This window comes from Pseudonaja textilis, chromosome 8, assembly GCF_049901715.1.
Source record: "Pseudonaja textilis isolate UNSWEBS1 chromosome 8, rPseTex1.2, whole genome shotgun sequence".
NCBI lineage: Eukaryota > Metazoa > Chordata > Lepidosauria > Squamata > Elapidae > Pseudonaja > Pseudonaja textilis.
In genome coordinates, this window is record NC_141997.1 from 31,056,881 (window position 1) to 31,081,921 (window position 25,041).

Sequence of the window (25,041 nt, forward strand, 5' to 3'; positions counted from 1 at the left end):
CTTTCTTTCACACGCAACAGGACTTGTTTTCTTCACGTCCGTCTATAGAAGCGAAGAATTCAACTTCATCTACGAAAGTGATGTCAAAAACTGCATTGTCTTTGTTTGAAGATGAGGAAGAGGAGGTATGTAATACCTGAAAAACAACATTTTACTGTAAAGGTTGCTCAGATGACTGTAATAATGAGAATATTCCATTTTTATTCATCTATTTGAAACTTAATAGGTGCTTCCACAAGTCAGTTTGCCTAAGAACCAAAAAAAAACAAACCCAGATCTAATATAATCTACGATCTTGAATTTTATTTCACAAGCAATAAATTGTTAACGTTAAAATACAACAAACTTGTCAAGACCACTAGAGGATGGTTTGAGAGAACGGAGATGTGAAATTCAAAATACAAACTCACGTGTGCAACAGCCTCATTTTGTACCATCAAAGTAAAGCTTTCCAGAAACACTCTTAATATACATAGTCATTTCAGTTAGGTGTCTTTCTCTCTTTAAAACCATCTTCCTCTGAAGCAACTGTTTTTCTCTGGTTTTTTTTTTAATTTATTCTGAGCCACGGTTTTCGTTTCTTCCCCGCAAACCTTGTATTGGATAGCTTGCTCAGCCATAATCTCCTGCTTTCCTGTCCTACTATACGAGAAGTCATCAATTCAGAAGCAGCAATTCACTTCAACATAGTCAGGAACAATGTAAAAATATATTTCTTGACTATTGAGCTGATGCTTCTTTTTAATATCAGCAGCTTATAGAAGTAAAACTGAATTTTTTAAAAAACAAAAACAAATTTTAATATGAAATATTTCTCATCATAAAAATGTAAAATTAACCGTCAACGTCAAACGTATCTACTGTAGATTTGACAGCAATTGCCCATTGCTGATCTAGGATTGCAGGGCAGACGGTATGGAAATAGTTTGTCCTAAACACACAAAGTTTGTTTTAAATCCCCATTTTTCCCTACTGTGAAATATTGTGAAACCCTTGGTGGAGATTGGTTTTTCATTGTCCGGAGTAAATTAAATTCTACTTACTTTTTTTTCCAGGACCTCTTTGGATCTGTGCCAAATATATCAAAATCTTCTCAGGATAGAACAGCCACCTTATTTCTCAGCAGTGATGAAGAGGTACCATGTTCAGAGGTTATTACAATATGGGTCTGCAACATGAAGCCAAATTGGTTTACTATAGCACCTTGCTTACTATAGAACATTGGTTAGGAATTGTTTATATATTACGATGGCTTCATTTGTTCTACTTCAAGCCTATATAGAATATATGCAGTGCCAAAACAGCCTACTCTGCCCTCTCAAGATGGCCTCAGATATAAGGAATAGGATCCAGAAATAAACATGATTTAAAAAATGGAACATTTGTTATATTAAATACCTTCTGTTATTACAGGGTTGCTTTTTCTTCAGAATGTAGATTATGTGTTCAGTAGGAATGTTGAATCAGGGAGGTTGAATTTGTTTTAAATGTGTGTATCATATGATTATAAGAAATTCTGGCCAGTACATAAAGCAACCCAGCAGTAAAAATAAGTAGCAAAAGATGGCAAAAACTGGGCAACAAGAAACGGATCCAAAATAACCAAAAGCCTGGATGCGAAGTCAACTCTTTTAAGGCCCTCCTAAATACCAGCAAGAAAGAAGCTACACAGATCTTGAGAACCTAATTCAAGAGGAACTTCAACAAAGGCAACGTTCTTCACAGTCCCAACAAATACCATTGTTTGGCTACTGTTGGCATGCAAACCTTCTGATTGAATCAGCTAGCAGATACTACGTGAGACAGGCAATCCATCAAGTAACCCAGCCTTAGTGCTTATAAGGCTTTATGGGTAACAACCAACACCTTAAAATCACACCCCCAAAAGCACACTGAAATCAGGGAAGCTGACCAAGCAGAGCTATTATATGGTCATATTGAGGCATGTCCATCACTGACTTTCCCACTCACTTCTGGAAAAGTTAAAACTTCTGAATAGTCTTCTAGGACTACTCTAGCATGTAGGAGATGTTGCAATATGTAGAAAAACGAGGCCATGAGTCACTGAAGGATTTTAGGCATGTTTTATCAGAAAGATCCCTAATTGCAGACTAGTAAAAAGACTTAAATTCATAGGTCATATTCATAACTGGTTTTTCTTTAGGATCCCCTAAAACAGGGGCCTCCAGCCCCTGGTCCATCAAACAGCATTGTTTCATGGCATGCGAGAAACTGGGCCGCACAAACAAGCGAAGCCCCATCCACAGGATGAAGGCAGCACATGAAACCATGCGCTCTCTGGTCTGGGGAAAAACCTCTCTCTATGGAACCGGTCCCTGGTGCCCAAAAGTTTACCTGCCCCAGGGGGAGGGACTCCTTTAAAGCTACAACTAATATTTCATCTAATTTTGATTTCATGCTCCCAAGAAAAAACATTTGTCTTCAGTAGTGAGATTGGTTTATTTCAGGGTTCACATGTTACTATTTTGGTGGCATCTTGGTTATTGTGTATTTATTGATGTGCTTTGATTTGAACCTCTGTATCTGAATAATGAATTATTACATAATAATTACATAATAATTGATATATTTTTAGGATCACTGTAATAATAAAAAAGAGGCCAAAGCTACTTCTGAAGGAAGTAAAAAAAAGGAACCCGTGAAGTCTGCTTATGGGGCCAGTCAAGCTATTAAGAGAGGCCTCTTTGAAGAAGGAGGAGAAGGGGAAGATGATTTTGCTGTTACTACAAAGGACAGGTAAAAGATTTAGCTACAAGAAAGAAAACAACACGTTCATTTATTAATACGATATTTTATTCAACAAAAAAAAGATAATTGGCTCAAATTTAGTGACATTGTTTTGTCACTAAATTGTTCTGCATTGTTTTTGGAAACTAGGAATTTTGAATATATTGGGTTTTTTTTTTTAGTTTTGCCCCTTTTTATGACTTTTCTTGTCACATTGGTTAAGTGAATCACTTGCACTTGTTAAATTAATAACATGGTTGTTAGGTGAATCTGGTTTCTCCATTGACTCAAAAGGTTGCAAAAGATGATCACAGGACCCTAGGACTCTGCAACTGTCATAAGTGTGAGTCTGTTGGCAAGTATCCAGATTTTATCACACGACCATGGAGCTGCTGCAACGGTCATAAAGTGTTAAAAATTGTCATAAGTCACTTTTTTCAGTGCCATTGTAACTTTGAAGGATCACTAAATGAACTGTTGTAAGTCAAGGACTACCTATAGTCATTAATAGGGCAACAATCTGAGTGGAACAAGATAACTCTTTAAACATTATAAGACAAATAGCTGTGCTGTCATAGAGTAAGTAGCCTTGAGCACATGTGCTACATGGGATTCTTTAATCTCTACCAACTGTACTACTACTACTGTAGATTTTCTTCTTGTTTACATCTTTAGTGACTAAAAAAAGTAATGGTTCTCAGTTTATGTTAGTCAAATAATGGCTGGGTTGGGCCAGATTAATACTTGGAAGAGTTAACCAGAGTTCATTAGGGCTGCAAGCTACATGTGAAGTCAGAGAAACATACCAAAAAAAAAGTGAGGAAATACCAATAAAACTGCATGACTATATCCATGTTGTAACCAGGAATTGGAGAGCCAATTTGGTATACTGATTAATACATCAGGCTAGAAATGAGGAGGCTGTAAATGCTACTTCGCTTTAGGCACAAAGCCAGCTAGATGACTCTCAGCTCCCAGAAGAAGGTTATGAGAAACTGCTGCTGAAATATTGCCCAAAAACCTAAAGAGACTAACCCAGGCAGTCGCCAGGAGTCAACAAAGGCACAAAAAAGAAAAAAAATATTCCAGGAATTATTCTTAGTTTGGAGATTTTACAATTAATTAAGTGTATCTTTTCTTTTATGTACGCTGAGAGTATTTGCATTGAGACAAATTCCTTGTGTGTTCAGTCACACTTGGCCAATAAAGAACTCTAGTGTTCTAGTGTAGACAATCTAATATTTACCTGGCTTAGCTCTTAATTTGACCTTATTGATAAAATATTTGTGAAAATTGTTATAAAGAAACAATTACAGAATTCTAGCTATTTACTAAATCTCAGATACATTGTTAAAATATCATTGTAGTAAAAGGTAACAAGGTAATAACAGATCCATCTTGGACTAAACTTTTTTCTTTCTTTCAGCAATAAAAAAACACCTCAGAAAAGCGCTGTTCTGTTTGAAGATGGTACCTTGCACTGTAGCTCTCAACCAACTTTAACCAGCCCTCAACCAGCGTCATCTGATGCACAAACAATAACACTACCTACAGATCAAGTAAGCAGTAATCCAAATTGTGACTTTGTAAACATTAAAGGTTTAGCACTCTCATTCATATGATACCAACTTTTTGCATAGTGCATCCATCTAATGAGGTTACAGATGCATCGAACGAAGATTTGAGGAAAAAGGTGACATTTCTGAAGAATCATTCCTCTTAATAATAAGTCAGTTTTGGGATCCCAATCTGGAAAAAGTAGATCATATGTAAGAACAGCAGAGTCTTACAGCAATGCGTCAGATTCTTAAATCTGTTATGAGAATTTGTGGATTAGAATCTACTTTAATCATACACAATGAAGTGATGAAATCTATTTTATTTGTTTTTACAAATAAGGTGGCAAAGATATCCCACATAGCTCCTTCCTCCTATTTTCCCCACAACAACAACCCTGTGAGGTAGGTTGGGCTAAGAGAGAGTTGACTTTCATGGCTAAGGTGGGATTTGAACTCATGGTCTCCCACTTTCAAATATGATCAAACTGGCTCTATCCACAAAATCTTACTATAATACATTCTTCCTTCTTTAAAAATATTACAAATCATGTATCTGATGGGTAACAAACAAAACGGGGATCTTCTAAAACAGTAAATTTTACCACTATCTCGTCTAAATTTAAACATCAAATCCCACATCTTTTACTTCTTGGCCAGCAGGAAAATTACTTGGAAACACATCAGAAGAAATTAGTAGAAAAGAAGGCAGGACCTTCGGAAGAATCCAGTCTGCATCATGGTTATGATTTTGGAGAAGGAGGAAATGTACTGGAGCAGCAAAGGAAGGAAAAAGTGAGGAAAAACTTTACATATAATACATATATGTTGTGTATGTTGTGTACCAATGGTGCAAGATTTTATAAAAATCTCAAGATTTTCTCATTGTTCCATATGCATATTATAACCAATTTTAGCCCATTTTATCATACATCATCTCACTTCTGTTTCACATTTCAGTAAATGTTTTATTTCAACAGTTCATTTGTACACAATTCTATTTCAAATTTATCTTATGCTGTTCAAAATCATGAAGTACATTTTTCTACTCTGAACCTTTCTGATAGTTGTACATAAGAAAATGATTTCACGGGTATATCCCTCTGCCACCAGTTTTATTTTATTTTAAATTCCCCTCAACAAAATTCTAATTCTAATCTGACTGTGGCAAAAGAAAGCAAAGGAAGTACCAATAGTAATAGGCAGGTGCAATTCCAAAACAATGGAGCATCATTTGAACACCATCAGCATTGACTAATCATCATCAGTCAATTGCAAAAGCCAGCTTTATTCAGAACAGCTTACATCCTGCGACAATATCTGTAACACCATCAAACATCCACATCTACTTATCCCAAGTCCTTGGGAAGGACTCAATAAGCAGACAAAAATGTTAAATCCATTCTGAACATCTGGCTGACTGTGCATCAAACCATAATAATGTTCCAGCACGAGCCCTTTCAGTCCTGACAAGAACCATCCTGACAAATCCGGTGACAAAAAGGTTGACATATCACATGACATGAAGAATAAAGTGCCTTATTGGACTGAGGTTCCCTAACTCTGGATTACCAAATCAGTTGTGGTATAAAATCGAGCTATTTAATCCATTTGTCACCGGCCCGAACAATAACTTCTGTCTGTGAACTTCCAGCTCTTTTTGGAGAAAGATGCCAAGAAAAAGATGAGAAGTGTATTCAGTTTGTTTGAGGACGAGGAGAAAAACGAAGTTATGGATTCTAGTAAGACTAAACAGATTGGAATGGGGAAGGTGAGTAACATGCGGGGGTGGAACAGTACAACTCACAGTGGCCAGGTGGGCATGAAGGAATGGGCGCAGATGGGTTGGCGCATAAGACTCGGTATGACCAGGTGGGCGTGAATGGCTGGGCGTGACCAGGTCAGCATGGAACAAATCACCCCAGTCCCTGGACTTGAGAAGAACTTGATGCCCCACCAGCTTCTTGCCCCCCTGAATTGCTGGCAGCCAGGCACCTCCCCCCTGGAGCCTGGTGGTAGTCAATCCACTGCTTCCCCCAGGAAAACTTCCTTTCAGATCACGGGAGGGGAGGGTTTGAAATTGCTCAAATCTCCAGTTGCATTAAAAGCTCTGAGGTGATGATGGCACTCTTGTAGCCTTACGAAAGAAAAAAAAAGTGAGGGTCAATACTTTCCATGTATTTGCCACTGTGCTGTGCAGAGTGGAAGGCCACATGGTCAGAGTCCCCCCCCCCCCTTTTTTTGGCCTGTGTACCCCCTTCAGGAGTATTTTACAGGGGTGGGGGCTGCAACCGGTTTAACCAGTTTTGTGAGCGCGCGCGCAGCATTCAATAAACACCAACTTGAACCTCTCCAGCTCACCTTCTGGCCTTCCCCAGTAAAGTAGAACCGAGGCGTGGTAATCCACTTTGCCGTGTGAATCAGCTGAGCTGCAAAAGAAGGAAATGTAAGACAGGGTAACGCAGGGGCGGGTAGGCGGGGCCCACTGATCGACGTTTGTAAGGATTGCTAGAACCGGTCCGAACCTGCAGCAGCCCACCACTGGTACTTTAGCACGGGCTCCAGGAGGCACATTTGGCTGCCAGTGGCTCAGGGAGGCAAGGAGCTGGTGGAACATCAAGTTGTCCCCACATTCGGTTGGCCTGGGTGACTTGTTGCTGACCTGGCGGCACCCAGCCATCTATACCCACCAATCAACTCCCACCTGCCCTTAGCCCCCCATCCATGCCCACTTGGTCATGCCAAGTCATCTTCACTGAATCATCCATGTCAATCCAGCTGTGCCCACTCCTTCGCATCCACCCACCCATCCATGCTCACCTGGCTGCTGTGAGTCAACATAGACCCTGCTGGGGATACTCAAAATATCTAACGTGCCTTCTCTGTTATCAGTTTGTAGGACAAGTTAAATTTTTTTAGTCCGGAATAGATTTAGGAGTTATAGTACAGTGGAACCTCCTGTTCACGACCAAATCGGGTTCTGACCAAAAAATCCACTCGATTTTTGAGTCGGGTCACAATTCAAAAATCGGGTGGCAAACAAACCTGGCCGCGGCAGATTCCCTTGCCACAGTGATGTCCCCTTCCGTGCATGCGCAGTCCGTCTGCACATGCGCAGTCTGTCATGCTTCCGGTCATGACCAAATCAGGTTGCGACCATAGTCTATTCTGGTATCACTCCACTTTCCCCCCAAAGAATCCCAATTTGCAATAAAGCATGTTAAAACTGACAACATCTTTCTTACTATTTTGTAATCCTTTTCTCTCTTGTATCTCCATTCTGGGAGGGAAGGAAATACATCAGGCACAGGAAAGATTGCCTAAGGAGATCACTTCCCTCACTTTCTCCCCTCCCAGTTTGAGCATTTTCTACTCTGCAAGGGAGAAAAACAGAAGCAATCTCTTTAATTAGTTTCTCCTGTGCTTGACTTGTTTTTTCTTCTTTACCCCTCTTCCACAGCAGAGAGATTGGAGAGAAAGAGATTACAAAACACTAAGCAGGCATACAGTAGTGAATACACACACTGCCTGTACCAATATATTGTTTTCCTCCATTTTGTACCTGCTTACTCTCTTATAACCCCTTCATTGTCTGAAAGTACAAACAATAATTCCTTCTTTCTAATTATCTCAGCACCTGAGTGAATATCCCAAAGAATAGGAAAATGCAGAAAACAAAAGTCGAATTGTAGTCATGCCATTTCACTCTCAGCATCTGCTTCGTTTAACAACAGAACTGCTGATCCTAATTGTGGTCACTAAATAAGCACTACTTATCTGTTGCCCACCATACAACATGAGTGGGCTGGGTTATTTTTGCTTATAGGTGAATTCCTCAGCAAATAGGTGATCTGCTCTAACTGTTGCATTTTATTATTAGTTTTTGACACGGTGTTTTGAAAACATTTCAATGGGTTTTTTTTTCCAGCCTTCAGAGAAGAGCACAGGTGTGTTTCAAGATGAAGAACTTCTCTTCAGCCGTAAACTGCAAGAAGACAATGATCCTGAAGTTGACCTTTTTGATAACAAAACAGTGGTCAGTCAGTAGTAAATGCTTTCACTTTTTGTTTACGGATTGGTTTATTTCCAAGTTGTTAAATAACAAGCAAAAGTTGGACATTTCTGTTGATTCAATAGATTGCATCTAAGCTTTTAAAAGTGTTATAAAGGATCTGCTAATTGATATAAAGGAGTTATAAGTAATTATAAGGATGGAATATGATAGCATAGGAAGCTATGGATCTCCAAATACCGCTAAATGACTACTCTAGCAACCCAGACAGCAGAGAAGCAGAGGGAATATAAACTTGAAATAGACATGTGACTTACTTCTTAAAAGTGAACAGGTGGATGTAATTCTTTTTACACAATAGGTCACTTCATCATTGCAGGACTCACTTCTGATTGTAAGAAGTACATGCGAAATGCCTTTTTATCCTAGTTGTAAGTTAGATTGTGGCAACTCAGCTTGTGAACCACAATCTGATACTACCTTCCTATAAAATTAGTGACTTGTTAGAAACAAGTAAAAAGTATTTAGGAAATAGTTACTTGTTTACCCTATATATATGATAGATATGTATATTTCTGTTTCCACTTCAGATTTCAAGCCCTAAAACAAAATCCTCATCTGGAGAATGGCTATTTGGGACTGATGACAGCGCTGATGACGGTCTCTTTAGCAATTCTGCCACAAAGCCTTTGGTACTTATCATGTTGTAATGAATATTTGAAAAAGCCTCAGATGTTGCTTTTTGTTTGGATTGAGATTGTTTAAACCAGGTAATAGAGGTATGCAAATTATTCTGAGTTCTGAGTGATCTACAGTTGGAACAAAACATTTTTGCCCTCCTTTCAAGACCACCACTGCTGCTTGGCTCTCAAAACATTTGTTACACTACAGTTTACAATGAAAGATCTTCCTAAGAGCAAACTAATGAATACATAAGGTAAAGGTTCCCCTCGCACATATGTGCTTGTCATTTCCGGCTCTAGGGGGCGGTGCTCATCTCCATTACAAAGCCAAAGCACCAGCACTGTCTGAAGATGTTTCCGTGGTCATGTGGCTGGCATGACTAAATGCCGAAGGCGCATGGAATGCTGTTGCCTTCCCACCAAAGGTGGTCCCTATTTTTCTACTTGCATTTTTACATGCTTTCGAACTGCTTGGTTGGTAGAAGCTGGGACAAGTAACGGGAGCTCACTCTGTTACGCAGCACTAGGGATTCAAACTGCTGACTTTTCTAATCGACAAGCTCAGCGTCTTAGCCAATGAGCCACCGCATCCCTTAATGAATACATACTCAGGGATAATTGCCAAATGCAACATGTTACTTTGAAGAACCTTCTGAGATGGCCATAACGATCTTTTTGCTACTTTTGACTTGCAACACTATAGTGTTTTCTTTTTGTTTAAAATATTTTGTTACTTCAGAGTAATTTACATACTCACACATACGCACAGAAAGAAATTGAGAGTAATAGTATAGAATATAAGTAGTATTGCATCAGAGTCCAGGAGTGTTACATAAAGTTTCTTCAGAACCTAAACTTGCAACTTGAAATATGGCAAACAAAAATAATAAATGGTTTACATCAGGGTGTCCAACCTTGGCAGCTTTGCTGGCTGAGGAATTCTGGGAGTTGAAGTCCACAAGTCTTAAAGTTGCCAAGGTTGGACACCCCTGATTTACATAATACCAAAAGGCTTCAGGCTGACTGGCATTTTTTTACATTTTACAATTCAACTTTATTTGAAAAGAAAAAAACAAAAGCTGAGTGATGAGATGAAGTTGTAGGTCAATATCCTTTTTTCTTAATTTGACATGCTTTTACCTCTAACCATGTAAAAGCTTAAGCCGACGTATATTTGGAATAAATAGTATTGATTTTACCATGTTTATAATGTTTAGACTTGATAAATTCAGTATACTAAAACAAGTTAAGTTGATTTTAAATTATTTTAAGAGAATGCATAATTTTGTTTTTGTAGTTACAACTCTTGTTTCAGAGCAAGATACATATTTCATTTTTTAAATGTTAATGACATTGGCAACTAGCAACTGCTTTCATAACTAACATAAAGCACAACCTTGCTTTTTTAATGTTACTTTAATTTTATTTTTTGGAAGGTACCAGAAAAGAAAACGATAATAAAGAAAGACAGCCCCGTTTTGCCCTTGGAAAAGGATAGTAAAGTTCTGCAGAATAATCAACATGACAAACAAGGAGAATCAAAAATCCAGGCCACTGAGGTTTGTAAAATACAATTTTTAATTACAGGTTTGAATATATGAAAATTACATATCTTAACAGGGAAAGGCATTTGAATTTTCCATACCCATTAGTAAGTAAGGTATAAGTACCTTCAGATGGAAATACACACACACACCAATTGTACTGTTTCCATTTTGCAATGCAATTTGGAGTAGAAATGGTAAACCAATAGTAAGTTTAGACCAATTCCATTCGCTATATCTCCCTATATCTTTCTATCCTTGAAAAATTTCCTTCAATTGCATTCATGTCTCTTCATGGATTGTTTTTCTTTGCATTTCAATTGTCTTTTCTGTGCTTCAGTAATTCCATCACCATAATTACTTCTTTATCTTCCCTTTCCTCTTAATTCATTCACTTTCCTTTCATATAATTGTTTTGCAATGTGGGGCTCACTCAGTTGTTTTGGGTGACCAAAATCATATCAGCACTGTACATTCATATTGATCACTTGCTTTTTAATTTTCATTCATGCATCAGCTATTTTCATTATTCTATTTGGTTTTTTTCTTACTTGTAGTATACATTGCACTCCTCTGAATCTGTTTTCACCCATCAGTCTTTCTGGAAATGTAGTACCTAGAATTGGACAGGTGTAGCCTCACTAATGCTGGCTAGAAAGAAGGAAGCCTCTTTGGTATGATGCTTCTTATACAATCCAGAACTGCATGAATTATTCTAGTCACACTCTTCTGATTCATGTTCAGCTTTTTGTCAATGAAGCGTGTTCTTTTCAAGTACATTGTAGAGAACAAAGGAGATGTCATTGATAAAAACATGCAAACCATTACCTAAGCAAAATGGTCTGAAGTGTTGTTTAAGCGCTGAGAAACAAGATTATATTCAGAAGCAGCAGAGTTATGTTAGCCTATCTTAATAAGTCTATCTAATCGGGCTGACAGTTTCCAACCCATAAAAGTCATATCTTGAATATATAGATAGATCTCACTTACCAACTGTCTTGTGCCACAACTGTTCAAAATTACAATAGTTGGGGGAAAAACCAACAACTTTGTAACCAAAGTATTGAACCCTTCACAACAATGTTTATATATCTAAGATTTCACTGAAGCTGGCAAGGTAAAAGTTTCTGCAAGTAAAACACTGTAAATGCAGTACCAGGCACTATGCCAAGTATAATAGGGATAGTGGTGATTATGGCAGAAAGTTTGTACTGAGACATGTACCATTTAACAGCAGCATCCTACAATATAGCACTTCTCAAAGTTTCCTTTTTCAAAGAGATGTGCTCACTCAAGTGAGATTTTTGCCCTGAGTTTATATGTTTTTAGGTACATTTTATCTTCCCTTTCTTTCTGACCTTTTACCCTCTCTTTTTCTCTCTCTTTGGGGAGACGTCAGAGACATCTCCATCCACTCTAGAAACAGGTCACTCTACATCCACTTTAGAAACAGGTTTCTAGATAAAACTTAAGAACTGTCCAGTCAAAAGCACTGTGGCAAGTCATCCTTTCTGTACTTATTTAATATTAAGGTCATTTTGGATTGCCACCTCCTTTTTTACTGATCCCTCTTGAATTTTTTCCCCAAATGTGTATTTGCTTGACCTGCTGCCAAATAATAAATTTTATTTTACTTTGTAAGGGAGAATTGGAAATTCACCCAAAAGATAAACCGTACAAGAAAACTACTGTAAAACCACCATTAAAAGGACCGTCTCACTTACCTGATGACACAAAGCATACCAAAGTAGCTTCAATAAGAAATACCACAGAGCTGGGAGTTAGTTTTGATAATCCTATGAAAGCCAGCACACTGCAAAATGTCAACAAGGTAATTTGGTAATGAAAAACCTTTATAAAGATGATTATTTTAATGAACGCCATAGGACTCATTTTAGTTGCTCAGTGGTATCGAAGTATTTACTAATGTAGGAAAAAATGTAGTGAACGTAGAAGCATTTTCTTTTCCACATTTTCACAGGGAAAGGAACGAAATATCATATTCAACATAGTATGGTTAATTGAATTGAATAGTGAGCAGAGGAGAAAGAATTATTAGGATAGGCTATTCACCTTAACAAAGAAATGATTTTCTTAAGAAGAGAATTTTTGAAGACTTCTCTCATTTCAAAACTACCTGAAATTTAAAGGAGAAATTGTGAAGAAAAGTACTTCACTCTAGGTCCCCTTCAGTTATTGTGTTCTGATGTGTAGCCTTATTTAGATGGATTTTTTCCTCTCTTGCCTGAAGGTAATAAATACCAATTTCAAATTAGTAGTGCTTCTTTTAAAAATGTGGCATTGCCTGCTCTTACTGCTTGTTAATTTGTACTGTTTCTTACTTTGCATCCTTATAAACTCAAATTATAGGGAAGAATCAAAGTGAGTGGGAATCGAAGGCCCCCAACCAGAACTGCCAGGCGATTAGCTGTTGAAGAACTTGACAAAAATGAAATAAATACTGCAGAGAACTCTGGGCCGCCAACTATATTACATCATAGCAAACCGCATAGAAAGAAAAATTCCGAAAAAGCTTGCTTGGTTCCATCAGCCAACAGCAGCAACCAACCCAATGAGTCAAAATGTAGCCCTCTTTTAAAATCAGCAGCCTATTCCGATCTCTTTGAATCTAACAACCTTTCCACCAAGGATAGCAACTCTAAAGCAACACTGGAAGCTAAGGGCATTGTAAGCCAGGCTGCAAAAAATGAGGAGCTGTTTCCTACAGCACAAGAGGGTACAAGTTGTGATGACCTCTTTCACTCTGGAAAGACATTAAGGAAATTAAGTCCGGTCCCTTTCCCGGAGGAAGAACAGGATGTCTTCATCACTAGTAAGAAAACTGCGAAGAGAAAAGAACAGCAGCTCCCATCTCAGTCACATCAAAGTTTCGCAATCCAAGACATTTTTGAGGTAATTTTCGAAAGTTTTTCTCTTCAGGCTTGGATTCTTCTGACTTTATACTGTGCTGTTTTTGTTTATTTCACAGGCATTAGAGTGATGGGGGAAACAACTTGGGTTGAATGCAATTCGTTTAAATGGTAACCAAAAAGTGAATAAGGAAAGACGGGCTGGATTTGGAATTTTTCATTTCATTAGCATTCTTATGATAGGCTGACCCTTTGGATGATCTCTACAGTTGTGTTAAATTATTTTTTAAAAATCTCTAAGCAGTGCCTGAAACTGTCTTGAATAGGACACAGATAATCTGCTTCTTCTGACCACATATTCAATATTGTTTCCTTAAAAAAGAAAGGTTAGAGATTATCAGAGTTGGATTCAGAGAAGATACCTTGCCTCAAGGCTGCAGACTTAAAGCCTTATCCAAAGTGAAGGCATTGACAATCTCCTGAATCCAGTTTGTCCAGTACTCCCTGAAGGATCCAGGATCCAGCACTGGTCAAGCTTAAAAACGGCAGGGATCATGTTAGATGTCCTGTCCACTTCTCAAAATTCATAGGCCAAAAAGATTTCCAGCTAACAGTCAGATATACCTGCTGTTCACTCATGAGAAATCAAGTCTTATCAATAACTAAAAATGCATCAAAATGAACTTGTGATTTATACTTTTAATGATTAAATAGAATAGAATTATAAAAAGAATAAGATGTAACTTTCAAGAGGGAGGTTAAAATATATACTTATAACTGCTGTGAATAATATTGGGAGCCACTTCTTTTTCCTTTTTTTCAACTTATTTTTATTTCTTACACTTCTTGCTTTTTCTTTGATTTCGTTCTCTTTCTTCTCTTTCCTTACTTTGTATTACTTTGTGTTAGTTTTAATCTTAAATGATGTGTTTGTGGGATGAGGAATTAAAGGAACTAAATTCAATGAATTTTATGGAACCATATCTGGCAGGCTGAAGAGATGATATTCTTATTTACCACTCATATTCCTAAAAACTTTCCAAGTTTCAAATTAGAATAATTCATATTCAAATTTATAACCACATAGAACTAGCTGCTTAGCAGAACTTATTTTTGGATCAATTTTGCAGAAAATGAGCTACTAGTATTTTATTTTACAAGCACTAACCAGAGAAAATATATGCCTTTATATACAGTATATCATTTTTATACTCAGTAATCCTTTTCTTTATTCAAGGATGATATATTTGCAGTAGAAACTGTTAAGCTGCCAGACAAAGCAAAAGAGGTAGAAGTCAACTTGTTTGATGATGATGTTGATATTTTTGCTGATCTTGCTGTAAAATCAAAGGAAAAGAGTACCAGAAAGAAGATAGAAGCTGTATCTATATTTGATGAGGACACAGGTAAAAAAACCCAAGTATTTATAGAAAGTTCTGCAATTCACTGACAAATATATTTCTATAGAAATATGTTAAGAATTAGGTAATGATTTTGCAAATTAAAAAAAAATACAAAACTGCCTGCCTTTGGATTTGGGGAATGTCAGAATATTTAATATATTTCTTCAGATATGCAGAAGGATCATGACTAAATCCTATTTTTTGTTAGAAATGTTGAGCCTCAATAGGAAGAGACTATCTTCCATGAAGGAAGAGTAGGATATATGTCAAGAAAGAGGTGGAAAAACACTTGTGCTTCAGGAACCTAATAGGGCTTGTTCTCTTAGTAGTATTGGTTCAAACTGGATTTCACAGTGTACCTTTGAAATTCAAATTTTTGAAAATTCATATTTATCCAGTGAGGGGGTGTGTGTGATTATTGAGATTGTAGCACTTTGTTAAAGCATTTTCAGTTAAATCAAAAGGCAATCATGGCAAGAATGACTACATCTATGGCACATTGTCTTTCTTGGTATAGCTAGCTTCTGATTTGGCATGGTAGAGGTTACACTTATCAGAAAACACGCCAGGACAAATACTATATTTGATTTTAAGTCAGTGTAGATAGTATGACACTCTTAACACATTTAATAGTTGTATTTTTCTGTACATTAGAAATTAAAATTGGAGGCACTATTTTGAAGGGGCTCCACGCAGTCCTTTCAAGGCTTTCGAGTCTCCTGCACCCTTGAGTCCTTTCAATTCAATCAGCACCAGGATTTCCCATGTCTGTTATTTCAGACCTACCACATGTTGCGAGCAATGCATTATTGATGCCCTTGCAAAGAATGTGCCTAGGATTCAGCAGATTTTTTATCAACATCTTTCCCTGTACTCCTGTTAATATAAATATAATTCATCATTTTCTTTAAAAAAAAGTCTATGAAACAGTTTTGGTCATGAACAAGTACATATCCACATTTTTCTTCCTCTCTCTAGATGATATCTTCTCCCCCACTAGTCAATCTAAGACATCAACAAAAAAGACCACCTTTCAGTCAGTCTCAGGACGTAAGAACAGTGAACCTAGAACAGCAAGCACTTTTGATGACCCTCTCAATGCATTCCAAGAGCACTAATAAAGAGACTGCTGGACAATTTATTTTCAGTTTGTCACTGAATGCAAATTCCTTTATTTTCTAATCAAATACTTGGTGTGACAAAACAGAATATTCCTGGACTCATTCACTTATCTATTTTACGCCATGTGACATTTTTTAAAAAAATGTTATAAAAGCTATTTGAGCAAACAATAACTGTCTTAATCAGCTTGTTACTGGTAATGTAGCATGCCTATGTATATAGTATAAATCAAAAATACAGAACATTTAATGTTGATAAATGGCATTTACAAAATCAGTATTTTCTGATCTATATTGTAAGCAAATTCACTTTCTGGAATTAAGTTTATGATCATAACTCATGATTATGAGAATCTGAATTCTCCTTTTGGATAAATTCTTGATCACTGATAAAGATTATTTCATTTTGCTGGAAGGGATGGGATTAGATGGAATGGGGTTCTTCACGATCATATATACTTACAGATAAGCCCTTTCCTCAATAAGGTAACACTTTTTTTTAAACCACAGTATAGTTTAAAAAGATGTCATCGGTGAATGAGCTGTCCTATATTTTTTATGTTTTGGTAAAAAAGTTTAAGGTCTGCCTATCTGCAGATGGGTTTACATGCAAGTATATATGGGAAATACATGTACTTTAAAAAAGAATAGTGTATACATTCACAGATAACCCAATTTGTGGATGAGCCGAACCCAATTTTTTATGTGCCTTTTGGTACTCAACATTTTTGGCTTATCTGTCAGTATGTACAATATTAAAATACCTCTAATCTGGTTTCAGTTATTTATATCATATATGTTTCAACTGTTCACTATTTTTCTTTCCCTTGTTGATACATACCCTCATTACTAATTCTGGTGAGCAATTTTAGCCTGAAATTATCTTAAATGTATGGGATTGCATAAAATTAACTGTCAAAAACTGGGAGTAATCATTGATTTGGACTGTATCAGAATTCTGTTCATGTTGAATCTCAGTTTACCTTAATATAGTATCACCACCAGGCAGTGATAAAAATGCGTATTTTGGGTTGAATGTATTGTTCACACCTATTATTGGATACTGTTTCATGTCAAATACAATGCATTTTCTCCACTTTTCCGTCTGTTCAAAAAGCGGGGTATGTGCATTCAAATAGTTCTTTGAAGGAAAAGAAGTATGATTTATCGTTGAAATGACTGGATGAATAACACTTAAAAGGCTGCAATGACAACTTGTTACAGTGGCTTACATCTGAAGTTCTTGCAGTTGTAGAAAACTATTAAGCTGGGTCCATCTATGTGTAACCCTAAATCCCCATAATGTAGCATTTAACTTTTATTCCTTAAACCCTTTCCTTGTGAGAAAGAACAGTATAAAATAAAATTAATAAATGCAAGTTATCGTATGACGCGCTCTGACTCAGTGAGGGTAGGTGGGTTTGGTGAGTGTCATAACTACTGTCCTGGAAGAAACCCAGAGCATCCAGGAGCACATCAGTAAGATAACACCCAAAGAGGAACTGCTGAGATTAAGCGGAGATGCCATGGAAAGACAAAAGCCTGCATGGGATGTACCATTGACAGAGGTGACAGAGAAGCCAGGCACTGAAATGGACCCGTCTCTCTCCAGCAGTTGCCCAGCCCACCAGAGGAAAGGCTGGCATCTACCGGCACTGAAACATGGCAGCATTCCAGATTTCTGAAGTTTGGTAAGAAAAGTGGGAGTGTCCTATACATGGGGGCATCTTCTAGATGGAAAAATATGGTAGAATTCTACCGAATCTGTTTCAGTAGAAACATGGAATTTACTAATGTTTCTTAAATAGATTGTTAACCAAATTTTCACTTAATAGCATCAATTCCAATTTGGACCACTTACAATAGAATATCCTGTTATTTTACTAAAGGCATCTATTATTTGCACCAACACTACAGTGAGGTATCGTCTGCAAATAAAATCAATTTGTTTAACTAAATTACATACTACCCTGTAAATCTCCCTAAGTTGTCTAAAAGTACAAGCCAAGGATTCCACGCAAATATTAAAAATCAAGGATAAAAGTGGCATCCTTGCTTACTTCCTCTAAATTATGAGAAAGCAGCAAAAAGCATACCATTAATCTTATTTTAGATGTGTGCTAATCATATAGTAGCTTGTTCCATTTTATAATTTTCAACCAATCCAAACCTTTATCGTACAGCAAATGTACTGTATTGTACATATTTTGCCAAAAGCCTTTTCAGCATCTTAACAATAAGATTACAAATTGGCCTTCATCTTTATTCAAGTTATTAAATCTGTTTTTAATCTAATGTTGTTCTGGTGCCTGCCTATTTCTTAAAAGTCCCGTAATAAAATATATCTTGCTGTAATCTTGTTTGCTATCAATGCCATTAAGATCTACATTTCAATATGAATTAATGAGATAGGAGATTGGCACATTAGGTATAATTTTACCTGCTATAATACACATTACATTAATACTTTATATGTGTAACATCCACATTAATATGATCCAGCTATTTAGAACTAATACACAATTGTTTTCAAGATTTGTAAACTACCCAGTTTAACACCACTTTGGTAATATATGTCCTGGTACATATTAAAGACGCTCTCTTTTTTTACAGCCTGCTTACATTATCTTGCATGCTGTCTGCAATGCTTAATTTGAAAATCTGTGGGGACACTCAATAGTTTCAACATGTATTTTTAACTTGAGCGTTCTATTATAGGTAGTCCTCATCTTATGACAATTGAGCCCAAAATTTCTGTTGCTGACAGTTGTGAGTTCTGTTCTACTTTACCAGCTTTCTTGCCAGAATTGTGAATCACTGCAGTTAGGTTTGTAACATGGTTAAGTGAATCTGTCCTCCCCATTGCCTTTGCCACAAAAGGTGATCACATGACCCTGGGACACTGCAACTATCATAAATGTAAGCCAACTGCCAAACATCTGAATTTTGATCAGTGATCATGGAGATGCTGCAACAGTTGTGTGAAAAATGGTCATAAGTCACTTTTTTCAGTACCGTTGTAATTCAATGGTCACTAAAAAAGGCTGCAAGTCGAGGACTACCTGTATTCTGTTAAAATTCTGAAGATATAAAAAGATATATAAAAGGATTAATATTAATATTCTGGATAAGAAATGGTCTAACCTGATCAATATTAGATCATTTCCGATCTCCTTTTGTTAATACATTGGGTAACAAATTTCAGTTATACTGTATACATATTAGAGTTTTATGTTACGGACATTCTTAAAACTGTACATTTTAACATCTGGTTTTTGCTCAATATGCAAGATGCTCTACATCCACTGAGATCATAGTATTTTTACAAGATTTGGACACTTTTTTTAAGCATTGAATTTCTGTTTTATCTAATAACTTTAAAAAGTGCCCAATGCACTGCTGTCCATAAGATTCCCCTGCAATTTCTATATTCAGTTTGCAAAGTGGAAGTGGTTTTCATGCACACCTGCAGGCACTTTCCAGGGATCTAAGCTGAAGTATCATTGAGGCTCAATATTTTGGGTGCTTGAAGTAGCTGAGAAGCAATGGACCAGGGTCGAGAGAGAATGGAATGGAAAGGAATAGAGAATAGCTGCAAAGCATAACAATAAGAGCTGAAAGGGACCTTTGAGGTCTTCTAGTCCAATCCCATTCAGGCAGGAGACCCTCTACCATTTCAGAGAAATGGTTATCCAATCTCTTCTTTAAAACTTTCAGTGCTGGAGCATTCACAACTTCTGGAGGCGAGTTGTTCCACTGATTAATTGTTCTGTCAAGAAATTTCTCCTTAGTTCTAGGTTGCTTCTCTCCTTGATTAGTTTCCACCCATTGCTTCTTGTCCTGCCCTCAGGTGCTTTGGAGAATAGCTTGACTCCCTCTTCTTTGTGGCAACCTGAGATATTGGAACATTGCTATCATGTCTCCCCCTAGTCCTTTTTTTCATTAGACTAGACCAGTGGCGGCTTTTTGTGTTGCCTCCCCACGCCTGCACGCCCTGCATCTCTGCACCTGCACGTCTCTTAGCATGCGCAAGTGTCTCCCGCGCACCTTCCATGCATGCATGCCAGATACCCAACAATCAGCTGTCAGGCAGTGGCGGCATGCACGCATGTGCAGTGGGGCTCTTCCGGGCAAGCTCTCGTGTGCCAGGGGAAATGGCTCTGCGTGCCACTTCCTGCAGGCGTGCTGTACGTTCACCATCATGGGACTAGACATAGCCAGTTCCTGCAACCATTCTTTGTATGTTTTAGCCTCCAGTCCACTAATCATCTTTGTTGCTCTTCTCTGCACTCTTTCTAGAGTCTCAACTGGATACAGGATTCCAAGCATGGAATTACCAAGGCCTTATAAATTTGGCATCAACCTTGATTTTTCTATCCCTGTCTTTATGCAACCTAGAACTCTCTTGTTTTGGGGCAGCTGCAGCACATAGTGCAGCCTCATCTTTTCATTAAACCAGGTGGCTGGAAAAAAAAAAACCTTAAAAAATCGGACGAGCAGCCATCCCGGTAGCCGAATTGGCGGTCGCCCATATTTGGGCAGGCACGGGGGTCTCGAGACCCCTTGAGGATTACCGACGAACAAATGAAGGGTGAAAGGCCTCCCGGGCCTAAGAAGGCGGGGGGGGGGGGGAATGGCACCGCATTCCAGTACAGCAATTGCCCGGCGAAGCGTTGCCTCAGTTGAGGCGCCTAACCAACCAACGCCCCCACCTCACAGCTCCTGCTGCTGCTGCTGCTGCCGCCGCTCCTTCCCGCCATTTTCCGAGCTGCGCAAGGATCAGAGCCCCGCATCTCTAAGCAACCGGACTCGCCCGTTTATCGCGTCACAAAGAGCGGGAGGACGGGTTAAGGCGCCTCCCCTTCGCCGCCGGGCGGAGGGAACGGGCCCTCCCGTGGGGCTGAATGTCTTCCGTTCGCCGTCGTCTTCTCCGCTCCATGGCTGCCTCGGCAGCTCCTTGAAAGGGGGGAGGCGACGCGTCGGCCCCTCCCGCGGAGCCCTGCGTGGCGGGAAACGGCAGGTGAGGAGGACGGGTCTCCACACCTGGCCGCCTCTGAGAGGGGGGTGGAAAGCAGGCGAGGCCGCGCCCGCCCGTTTCTCCTCTTATTCCCCCTCAGCGTTCCCCAAGAGCCCCCGGCAGGCATCGTGGCCCGATCAAAGCTTCAATGGAGGCTCCGAAGTGGGGCCTGTTACCTTTCTTGGCCTGGGAGTTAGAGGGAGGTCGCTTTCTTCCCTTCGGGGCGAGCTGGAAAATGGAGAGCGAAGGGCCTGCTGGCAAAACCAGGGCCGGAACTGGCCGAAAACCAGCCCTGTAAAGGGCAGTTAGTTACCTTCGGCGCTTCCATCTTAAGGCTTTTTGTTTCTGGCGTCCTCTTTATGTGTTTCCTGGGGCTTTTTCCCGCCCTGAGAATAAGGGACGCAAATAAGGGCGCAACTACGGAGTTTTGATTTCCCCGATCCTGTGGGAAAAAGCGAGTTGCCGGCTTGCCTTTTTTTTTCTTCTCCAAATGGAGTCGGCACCTGGGATTAAATATTAGCATTGGGGGTTCTACCAAGAAGGCTCTTACTTTTTAGCTGTTTTAACCTAACCATAACCTAATTGTAGATGGGAGACTTGGAGGATTGAGTAGTTGAGTAAGAAACGGCCCTGTTCTTTTTGCTTGATAGTTGTGTCCGCTCAAACGTTGGAGCTTAGTTTCTTTTATTTTTCAGCGTGGTATATCCAGTAGTGATGATAAAGAACATAAGTAATTTTTGGTAGTGCACAGGGTATTCCTTGATTTACAACAGTTCATTCAGTGACCGTTCAAAGTTACACCAGTGCTTGAAAAACTGACATGACTCTTTTTCACAGTTCCGCCTTTTGCAGCATCCCCATAACCAGGTGATTAAAATTCAGATGCTTGGCAACTGGTTCATGTTTATGACCATTGCTGTGTCCCAAGGTCATCTAGCCTGACCAGCAAAGTCAATGGGGAAACCAGATTCACTTAACACCCAGATTACTGATATATCAACTGCAGTGATTCACTTAACATCTGTGGCAAGAAAGGCCTTAAATGGGCAAACTTCATTTAACAAATGTCTGAACAGAAATTTTGGGCTCTTTTGTGGTTGTAAGTCAACTCCCCATAGCAATTATTAGAGATAAAGGACATAAGTAACTTTTGGTAATGCATATCTGCATGAGTATGCATGGTGGAGGGCAAGAATCATTCTGACAGAACTGATAGATAGTCCACCAAAAAAAAGCTGGAAACCTATACGTTAAGGCAGAAAGATCACAAGAGCTTATTAATTTCTTTGGTTCTATGGAAACAATAACAGTTTTCTACTATTTGAATGTGAAGTCCCAAATGTGATTTTCCAGAGTGTTTAGCATGGGATGGATCAGCAAGACCAAATTAGGCAATTGTAGCTCAGTAACTGAATTCTGGTTGTGTTTCAAACATTTTAGTCCAGTTTTGCAATAAGAGCTTTTGCAAAAACATACAGGAAACAATTTGTGCCATTCAGCATAGGTAGAATATTCTGAGTACACAGTTGGTAGTACAAACATCTTCCATTTGTAATAGTAGAAGGTTCACATAATTTTATATCTTCTGTGATTGTAGAATTGCCAATTGTAATGGATCATTATAACACACTTGATCTTTAATATTTTCATTGTTTGAGAATTGGCTGTTGACATTAATGGAAATGCTTTTCTCTATTGGCTTGTTTTCCCAGGAACAGTATTCTAATCTTATAAATTTCTAGATTCTTCACACATATAGGAATTTGGGGATAGAAGGTGTTTTAAAGGTATCTATTACAAAATTGATCTCAGTTGATTCAGTTTCCTCAATCATTAGTATAATGTAGATTTCAAAATTCTTACTTGGTTGCACCAAATTGGTTTTTATTTTGTAAGGAAAATCTTAGCTATGTTCAGTGAGACTTATTTTATTTTCATGTGAAGAATTGCTCTGAATTGGAATATAAATATAAGGAATATAAATCCTTCCTTTCCCCATCATTCAGCCAAAACTGAAGAAGCTTCTCGCATGAGAAGCAAAATGTTTTCAAGGAAAATAAACTAAAAAAGTCCAGTATCCTTTTGAAAAGCATCTTTGACACAACCGTGACCTGGATGATTGAGAATCTGCATAGACAATTGGTCTGAATTTTAAAATTTAGTGTACTCTTTCTGTTATAATAACAATTACAGTGAAAAAAAGTCATTTATTTACAGGTATTTACATTTTTTGCCTTTAAATATGTTCTGGGTGAAAAAAATAGAATGAAATTTGTTTTCTTGCTTTAAGATAGCTACTAAAGAATGCTTTAATAGATGTTAATATTTCCTAAATATTGTGACAACAAATATTGAATCAGTCTTAACCTTGAAATATGAACAGAAGCATAGTTTTTCCTGTTTAGAGCTGACTTGACTTGAAATTGAGATATAATGCCCAACTGATTTTTTTCACAAGGAATACTAGAATGGCCAGCAAGAAGGAACCCCCTTTCTTCAATGAGGATAATGTTGGATCATGTCATTGCAAACTTACTTTCTATGAGACCATGGAGCTCTTCATTGAAACTCTTACAGGAACATGCTTTGAATTGCGAGTGTCTCCTTTCGAAACAGTTATTTCCGTGAAAGCTAAGATCCAGAGGCTGGAAGGTACATGTTCTTTTTATATTTGAAATTTGAAAGTTCAGATATTTTAGAGGGAATACCAACAATTAAATGTCTGGTCAAAATTTTGAATATAAAATATTTATATTGAGCTCCTAGAAATAAATTTGGATATAAATAGTAATTTGTTATATTTGTTATAGTAACAAATGTATAATTGCTTAGGTCAAAATATCAGTACAAATGCAAAAATATTTGCAAAAGCTCAATTTACAGTAACATTTGTGAATCAATAATATGAGATAAGGATGGTGAATGACTGTTCTGTGTAGGATACCTTTAGCAAACACAGGTAAGTCCTCATTTAATGATCACAATTAAGGCCAGTAACTTGGTTGCTAAGTGATGCAGCAGCTAAAGGAAATGGTGTGACCGCAACTGTCCTTATTTTATCTCCATTTTCCTTTTTCTCCCACACCCTTTTAGATGCTCATTGAGATAATTAGCAAAAAGGAAACTAATGTTTGTATTTAGATTCATTGGAGAGAAAGGGAATACAACAGTATAAGCAGGCACACAGTAGGAACTACGGATCCAAAGGAATGTTCTAGCACCAGCGTGCTTCCAGTCCTGAGCATACTAGGCAAACAGCCAGTCTAGCACATTCATTTCAATGTGTACCTGATTGTGTATCTGCTTACTACCTCATAATCTCTTTCTCTCCAACGTCTGTTCTGGGAGGGATGGGAGAAAAAACAGACCAGGCCTGGTATGTGTACTTATGGCAGATATGTGACTAAGAGATGCTGCAAAAGTCCTGAGTATGCACAAGTTATTTTTTTCAGCATCATTATAACTTTGGTCACTGCATAAAGCAATTGATAGTGAGGTCTATCTGTAAGATTTCTTCTTCAAATAACCTCCTCAGAAACGTTCTTGCAATAGATCATATTCCATTTTTGAACCTCTGCGTTTCATGAAATCTGAGACAATATAATGAAAATGAACTAAATTCCAGCATTCCATTGTAGTGAGGCACTTGTAAAGCCATAGATAAGTAACTAATAACTACTTTTTATTATCCATTGCATTACATCAAAAAAATTTTTTGGCTTTATGACAGTATCACTTAGCGACAGAGTTTCTAGTCCCAGTGGTTATGACCTAAGGGCTACTTGCATATTATGTCTACAGAATTCCCCAATACACCAGAAAATTAACCAAGTAATGCAGGTAGCCCTCAAGTTACAATTATGTGTTCAGCAATTGTTTGGAATTTCAGTGGTGCTTAACAAAGGGACTAATGACCAGCCCTCAAAGTTCCAGCTGTTGCATGGCTTCACATGAACAATATTTGAGTGCTTGGCAACCAGCTTGCAATTATGATTGGTTGCAACATCCTACAGTCACTTGATTGCTGTTGCTGATTTTCTGTCCCAGATTCCCATTAGCAACATTAATGAGAAGCTGGCAGGGAATG

At 38.1% G+C, this 25,041-nt stretch overlaps 2 protein-coding genes and 1 long non-coding RNA gene across 31 annotated transcripts in view; 2 read left to right on the top strand and 1 right to left on the bottom strand.

The window, feature by feature from the left end:
* LOC113441349 (WASH complex subunit 2) overlaps positions 1–17,316 on the top strand; it is a 39,897-nt gene extending 22,581 nt beyond the window's left edge. For 3 of the 6 annotated variants that reach the window (XM_087937942.1, XM_087937944.1, XM_087937941.1), the window contains exons 17-29: positions 21–125; positions 1,056–1,136; positions 2,597–2,757; positions 4,175–4,307; positions 4,968–5,099; positions 5,959–6,075; positions 8,233–8,340; positions 8,907–9,008; positions 10,436–10,558; positions 12,186–12,374; positions 12,914–13,456; positions 14,651–14,819; positions 15,795–17,316. In XM_087937942.1, coding sequence (XP_087794068.1) covers positions 21–125; positions 1,056–1,136; positions 2,597–2,757; positions 4,175–4,307; positions 4,968–5,099; positions 5,959–6,075; positions 8,233–8,340; positions 8,907–9,008; positions 10,436–10,558; positions 12,186–12,374; positions 12,914–13,456; positions 14,651–14,819; positions 15,795–15,934 — 2,103 coding nt within the window. In that variant the 3' untranslated portion in view covers positions 15,935–17,316. Of the gene's footprint in view, positions 1–20; positions 126–1,055; positions 1,137–2,596; positions 2,758–4,174; positions 4,308–4,964; positions 5,100–5,958; positions 6,076–8,232; positions 8,341–8,906; positions 9,009–10,435; positions 10,559–12,185; positions 12,375–12,913; positions 13,457–14,650; positions 14,820–15,794 lie in introns of all 6 variants that reach the window. The other 3 variants (XM_087937940.1, XM_087937939.1, XM_087937943.1) reach the window with 1 other exon arrangement.
* LOC148125166 (uncharacterized) lies at positions 1–21,337 on the bottom strand. Its single transcript, XR_015744445.1, has 3 exons — positions 21,131–21,337; positions 1,044–1,168; positions 1–136 (listed from the first exon to the last, which is right to left on the bottom strand). It is a non-coding gene; the product is annotated as an uncharacterized LOC148125166 (long non-coding RNA).
* ZFAND4 (zinc finger AN1-type containing 4) overlaps positions 20,782–25,041 on the top strand; it is a 26,164-nt gene continuing 21,904 nt past the window's right edge. For 18 of the 24 annotated variants that reach the window (XR_015744440.1, XR_015744442.1, XR_015744443.1 and 15 more), the window contains exons 1-2: positions 20,782–20,957; positions 23,413–23,606. Coding sequence is in view for 7 of the 24 variants with exons in the window: in XM_026708373.2 (XP_026564158.1) it covers positions 23,423–23,606 (184 nt within the window). In the remaining 17 variants the exon portion in view is untranslated. Of the gene's footprint in view, positions 20,958–22,655; positions 22,742–23,412; positions 23,607–25,041 lie in introns of those variants that run through there. The other 6 variants (XM_087937945.1, XM_087937946.1, XM_087937947.1 and 3 more) reach the window with 6 other exon arrangements.